At 63.1% G+C, this 6,611-nt stretch overlaps 1 protein-coding gene across 2 annotated transcripts in view; it reads left to right on the top strand.

Moving 5' to 3' along the window:
• Positions 1-600: 600 nt before the first annotated feature.
• FGF9 (fibroblast growth factor 9) overlaps positions 601-6,611 on the top strand; it is a 29,499-nt gene continuing 23,488 nt past the window's right edge. For both annotated transcript variants that reach the window (XM_055542550.1, XM_055542551.1), the window contains exon 1: positions 601-1,687. In XM_055542550.1, coding sequence (XP_055398525.1) covers positions 1,411-1,687 — 277 coding nt within the window. In that variant the 5' untranslated portion in view covers positions 601-1,410. The remainder of the gene's footprint in view (positions 1,688-6,611) is intronic.

Raw genomic sequence — 6,611 nt, 5'->3', positions numbered from 1 at the left:
CTAAACGCAGCGCAGGCTCGAGAGACGCCGGGAGAGCCCCGAACCCGGCCAGGAGCTGCCACTGCGGCCGGTGTGCGCGCGTGGGAGGGGGCTGGGCGCAGAGTCCCCCGCCCCCGCCTCGCCGGTCCCACCTGCCGCGCCACTTGCAGGAGAGATGAGAGCGGAACTGTGGGGTCCGTTCAAGCTCATTAAATCAGCCCCCTTCACTCCAACTCTTAGCTAAGTTTTATTTCTTAACTCAAAGCAGCCCCCGAGCCCCAAGTGGAAAACTAGTTCTCCCGATTCAGTCTGCACCTCCGCCGCCGCATCGAACGAGGGGTTAGCTTCGCGGCTGCGACTCCGTGTGAGCGACGCGGCCGCAGTGGCCCGGGGGCCCGCAGCCTCGAGCTTCCTTTGTGAGACTGGGGGCTCAGGGCGCCCCTGGGTCCCCGCGCTCGGGCGCGCGGCGCGGGGCTTGCCGCAGCGCGGAAGGCGCGGCGGGCGCTAGGACCGCGGGGAGCGCGGGCGGCGCGGCGCTACCTTAAACCCGGCCCAATGCCGCCGCCTGCGCCACTCTGCGCGCCGCGGGGCTGCGCAGGAGGAGCGCTCCGGCCACCTCGCCCCGCGCCCCGGCGACACCTGTTCGCGGCCGCCGGCGGCACGCGGGTCCTGCCGCGGCGCCCCTCGCTCCCGCCGCCGCCGCCGCCCGCCGCCCGCGCCCGGCCGATGGACGCCAGCCGAGCCTCCGGAGGACTCTGGACACCAGCCTTGGACGCTTAAAGTTTTCCCTTCTTTTTGTTTTATTATCATCCTTCTCGTTTTTGGAGGAGGGGACGGGGCTGCAGATTCGTCGCCGCCACCAACGTGAGATTTTTTTTTTTCCTCCCTTGAAGGATTCCTGCTGATGTCTGCAGAGTCGGTTAGAGTAAAAACAGCGCATGCCTTCCTGGAGTCAGGATCCGTAAATTCTGACGTAGCCCGTGCATCTTAAAAACCCCTATAATAACGCCTAGGCATTTAAGTTGCTATGGTCATTCTGGTCGCAAGCCTAATGGAGAAACTCCGGATTTTTTTCCCTCCCTACGGTCGGATGAGATGAAGACCTGCGTGCCTGCCGAGAGCTGGGGATCTGTGTGTAGAGATACATAGATACGTTTATCAATATGTCAGTGTGCGAGTATAAAGTGGTGCTTGCTTAGACTATTCGCGGTTTGACCTTGAACCTGAGCCAGCGAAACGGCAGGTTACTTTTATTGATGCATTTCATGGATTGAAGAAAAGGACCTTTTTTTTTTTTTTTTTTTTTTTTCCTTTTCTTCTCTCTGCAACTGCAGTGAGGGACGGAGTTGGATTTACCTCGCCGAGTACCTCCTGGGTTGGCACCATCATCATTGTTTATCGCTGTGTTCGGAACGCCTGCCGACTCTGCCGATGGCTCCCTTGGGTGAAGTTGGGAACTATTTCGGCGTGCAGGATGCGGTGCCGTTCGGGAACGGGCCGGTGTTGCCGGTGGACAGCCCGGTCTTGCTAAGTGACCACCTGGGTCAGTCCGAAGCAGGGGGGCTTCCCAGGGGACCCGCGGTCACGGACTTGGATCACTTAAAGGGGATTCTCAGGCGGAGGCAGCTGTACTGCAGGACTGGATTTCACTTAGAAATCTTCCCCAACGGTACTATCCAGGGAACCAGGAAGGACCACAGCCGGTTCGGTAGGTGCACCGTTAACCCTTGAGGGCCCGAGCTGGCAGGCTCGGACTGCAGCTGCCTTGAAGGCGGCCGGGCGCGGGTGGGGGATGCGGGAAGGGGTCTGCCTCCCTTGTTTTCGGACTGACTCGGTCTCGTTAGCTCCAGGGGAGAAAAAGGCCTCCGGAATTGCAGACCTGCTGCTGGCACTGATGCGGGTCTACACTGGAAGGCTTTTTTTTTTTTTTTTTTTTAAAGGAGGGTATGATTTATAAATATAACACATACCCCTAATTCTTTTGCATCATAAAGGCGGGCAAGATCGGGTTTAGGAAGTTTCTTTTGAATGGACTGATTCCACGAGTTTCAAGCTTTAATCATTAACTACGGAGAACTTAAAATGCATTTTGCTCAAGGCAATGGTTACCATCTCGTGCCAAATGAAGTTTTTGCCCCTTCCCTCTATTCCTCCAAGAAGTGTCCTGCTTAAATTGTAAATGAAGCGTATTGCTGATTCCCACCGAGAGGGACTGGGGCGCTTTAGGCGAAGGTTGCAGATTGTTCCGTGGGAGGAGAGACTGAAGTATTTCAGACTCCGGGGCTGCAGGGGCAGGGCGCAGGGGGGATGGGGGACGGACTCGGGCAGGGGCAGGGCCCTGTCCGGGGTCGTTTGTCCTTCCAGCCATCGAGTCATGCCCTGTGTTCTGTCCAGTTCCCACCGCGCGCAGCCCTGTGTAGGATTCCTGGGTGCCTCTGGTGTGCGTGTGTGCGCGCGTGCAAAAGCGGCGAGCTAATTTTAAAGGGCATTCCTAGGGCTTCATCTCCCGAGGAGGGTGTCTGTGACTCAGCACGAGGGCTGCAGACCCCGGAGGCTGGAGACCGTCCGCTCTAATGACTGCACACACGTGCCTGCTGAGCCGTCGGGCCCGACGGCAGCGCCCCGGGGGTGGTGGGTGGAGGGGCTTCTCCTGTCCCCCCCCCCCCCCACCATACTTACAAAATAAAGCGGGGGTGGGGGGGGTGGGGAAGGTGGCGGCGTTTGGGCAACCGGACTGTTGGAAGGAGTTAACTTATTGAGCGAACCCACCTGACAACTTAAACTAGGTCGTAAAAGCAAAGTCCTATGGTGCTTTCTCTTCGTTAAGCTTCACGCCAGATGCTGAGCATGGTCTGAACTGTCCGTGTACCTCGTGGGCTGCAGACGATGGCCGAGGTGAGGCCGGCCCGGGCCTGAGATGGGCCGGCCCCGGGGTTTCCTGCCTCTGTCCTCCCTCCCCGAGCCTCAGCCCGGAGGGACCCACCAGGGAGACGGCTCAGGGTTCCCCCTCCCCGCCCCCGCGCCCCCGTCCGCTTTGCAGTCTCCAGTTACCCAGAGGAAGCTCGAGCAGTGGAGGCGGCTCCGGCCGCTGCGGAAAGAGGACGAAACTTCGCGCAAGCGCTCACCCCGGCCGCCCCCAGGCCGCCAGCGCTCGCGCAGCGCTCTGGATCAGGGAGGGCGGCCCGGTGCGGGGACATCGCGCCCAGCCCGGGCCCCCACGCGCCGGCCGGCAGGTGCCACTCGGCCGCCCGGGCCCCGCGCGCACTCGGCTGCCGCCGGCTTGCTCCGCGCGGTCCTAGACGCGCTCGGGTTCGGCGGCTCGCCCCCGCCCCGCGCGCCCTGGGCTGCTGGGACCGCCGAGTCCGGGGCGCCGGGCCCGGGCGTGCTCCGGCCGCGTTTAGGGATCGGGCTCCTTGAGCCCGGGGCCGCGTCCCTTCGCGTTCTCGGTATAAGAACGCAGGTCCAGCGGATCGGGCCGCGGCCGGGAGCAGCGTGGCCGCGCGTGGCGCGGGAGCCGCCGGAGGCGCGCGCGGCGGGGCCGAGGCCCCGGAGTCCCGTCCCGTCTCGGACCCCTCTCCGTCCTTCGGAGCGCACAGCCGGGTCCTGGAGCGGTGGGCTTAAGGCGCCGGAGGTGGGTCGAGCCGGCCAGCAGGGCCGGGGCCGCGGGGGGGAGAGAGGGGACAAAGGGCGGCGTAGGCAGGGGCCCGCGTGCCATTGTTGCGGACCCGCCGCCCCTCTCCGCTTGGGGAGCCCGCCATGGGCTCCCGAGTGCGGCCGGCGACCTCCGGTGCGGAGCAGCCGAGCCCGCCCGGGGAGACCGGGAGGCTCCGCTTGGGGCTTCTCCTCCCCACCGTGCGCTTTTTTTTTTGTTTTTTTTTGTTTTTTTAAACGCAGTCACCTTTCGGGTAGGACGTTCGCTACACGCAACCCGGTCATTAGGAATCCGGTGCCTCTGCCTCGGGGACAGCGAGGGACCGGGTTGGACGGAGGGGGCTGGGGGCCGGATGGAGGGGGGGGCGGCCGAGAGGCGCGCTCCGGGGTCAGCCGACAAGGACGCGGGCCCGGCGGCTGCACGGAGACCGTAAAACAAAACGCGGCCTCGGCACCCCCGCCCCCAATCCCGGAGGTGACGCGTCCTCTCCCTGTCCGCCCGCGCGGCCGGCGGGCAGCTGGGGGCGGCGCTGGCTGGGGGGCCGGGCAGCGGAAGCCCGGGCCAGGGGCTGGGGTCGGCCGCAGCGGGCGGCGGGGGAGGGGCGCGCCCGCGCCGGGTTCGGATGCGGCGGAGCGGGCGGCGCGCGCGGTGGGGGCGGGGAGGGAGGGCGCCGCGGCCGGCTTCTTGCGGCTTCCATCCGGGGGCGGCGCGGAGCAGCCCCCACGGGAGCCGTCAGCGCCGCAGGTTCGGGTGTCAGCAATGTCCGCGGCGCGGCGCCGGCCGCCCACCCTTGCTCCGGGCCCCGCCCGGGGGCGCGCGCGGGGAAGTGTGGGCGCTAGGACCCTGCCAGGGGCGGGGGGGCCGCGGCCAGCACACCTGGCGCCCACCTCGCCCCTCCCGCAGCACCTAGGACCCCCTCATCTCCCCCGCGCGCGCCCCCCCAGCCGCGCCCTGGGGACCTCAAGTGCATCCCCGGTTTCTCTTCCGAGCCTCTGGAGGAGAGGAGCTGTGGGTAGGGGGCAAAGGGGGCTTGCACCTCTGTTAAAACATAAGGTGCGTTTTCCACCTGACAGGGGAAATGGCAGAGGAAGCGGGAGAGACGCCTCCCCCGCGCCCCCACGCAGGTGACTGCGGCTGCGGCGGTGACACAGCAGCGGCAGTGCGGGCGGGGGGCGGGGAGCCTCGCGGCTGTGCCTGCGGGAGCTGTGCGGCCACGATGCGGGCACGGGGAGCGCGGGGGGCCCTTTGTTTTCCCCGGGTGGGGGGTGCTGGCTTGGCGCGGAGGCCAGGCCCGGAGAAGGGGACCCGGGATCCCATCTGGGGTGATAGGCCCAGGGGAACCAGACGGTTCGTTCCCTAATACTGCTGGACGGAAAAAGTGAGCAGAAAAATCAGTGGAAGAAATGGTAATGTGGATAATAAAAACAGGGAGCCTGGGGCCTGATCCGCTATTTGACTTGGCACAGGAACCCGAGCCGGCTGACCCAGCCTGGTGCGGAGCCGGCTGGTCCTCGCTGGAGCCTTGGGGCGGCTGGTCCTGGGGGTCAGGTGTAGTAGTAGTACCAGAGAGGAGAAATATGATCAATAGCCGTGCTTTAAAAAGACAGGTTGAACAATCCTCTTTCCAGGGGTCTCGCTTGAAACAACTTAGTTCTGTGTATCTGTTCTTCAGTATCTCAGTAAGGGAAAGGATGCTGTTCTCAGGGTAGGCCCAGATTCTGGAAAAATCTGTGAGGTGATGGCTCCCATTCAGCTAGTTATTTCCCAAATGAACCCTGGGCTTTGCTCAAGGCCTCAGGCTCTGAGATGACTGATCTGGCAGCCCTGGTGTGCGGTTCTCCCCAAGCAGGGGGCTGGAGGGGGGAGGTTAATCTATTTTAGAAAGCCTGCCCTGGTGCCTCTCTCCACAGCCTGCACACATTCTTGTCCTCTGAAGAATGCAGGTCTGTTAAGTGTTGGGGGCTTTTAGGCTGGAGGGTTGTTTCACATGGCCCACGCACTTCCCAGGGCCAGCGGAGGTGCGGCCCAGGGCTGAGGGGCTCCTGGGAGCAGGGCCAGCTTTGGGGTAATGGTCCATGTGAACAGAGCCTGGGGCCAAAAACTACTTACCTAGTGAGTCTGGGGTCAGGGGGATACTGTGCCGAGGTCCTTTTCCTGAAGGGGTTCAGGAACAGACCTGGCCTCTTGTGGACCACAGATGACCATGGGCCCCGTCAGACCCCACCAGGCCTCCTGGGCCTGGGGACTGCATTCTCATGGGAGTGCTTGCCTGCTGTGGAAGGGCACAGCTAGATGCCACCATCACAGAGAGTGGCTGCCCAGGTCACTCCATCAGTGCCTATGGCTGTGGCCCTTCTGCACTGCCTAGAAGAGACGGGCTGCTCCCTCCCTCCCTCCCTTCTACTCTTCCTAGTTCTTTCCTTCTTGCCCTTCTGTGTCTACACAGAAGCCTTCTCCCCAGGTTCTTCCTGAACCAACAGCCACCCCCAACCCTGTGTCTCATGCTGGTGGAATCAGCCATGGAGGGGGGCAACCCCACTCAGATCAGTGCACTCCGTAGCAGATGCTTGGCACTGGCTTGGGCCCAGAGAGAGGGTAACCTACCTGCTGGAGGTTCTGGAGTTCCTGGTGGACAGGATAGTACCAGGAATGTCAAGGATTCCAGTCTGGGTGGGGCGGGGGCTTGTTGCCATGTTGCCTTGCAGCTCTGATGAGCTCTGCATGTGGGGGAGCAGCTGTGACTCAGATGTTCTAGATTCTGTTTGCCCCCAGATCACGAGGTGACCTCATGAAAAGCTGGGCTGTTCTTTTGAGGTCTCTGCGTCTTAAGGGGCTGCAGAGCTAAGGATGCTAGTTTGAGGTGATGACATCCTTTTCAAATGGGGTCCCTAGATGTAGCTCCTTCTCATCTGGAGTCTCTCTCCTCGAAGACTTGTCTCTGGTCTTAACCCTTGGAAGCACCCCAGACTCCCCTTTCCCA

The sequence above is a fragment of the Bubalus kerabau genome, chromosome 12 (assembly GCF_029407905.1).
Source record: "Bubalus kerabau isolate K-KA32 ecotype Philippines breed swamp buffalo chromosome 12, PCC_UOA_SB_1v2, whole genome shotgun sequence".
NCBI lineage: Eukaryota > Metazoa > Chordata > Mammalia > Artiodactyla > Bovidae > Bubalus > Bubalus kerabau.
This window is presented reverse-complemented; position numbering and strand designations above follow the sequence as displayed.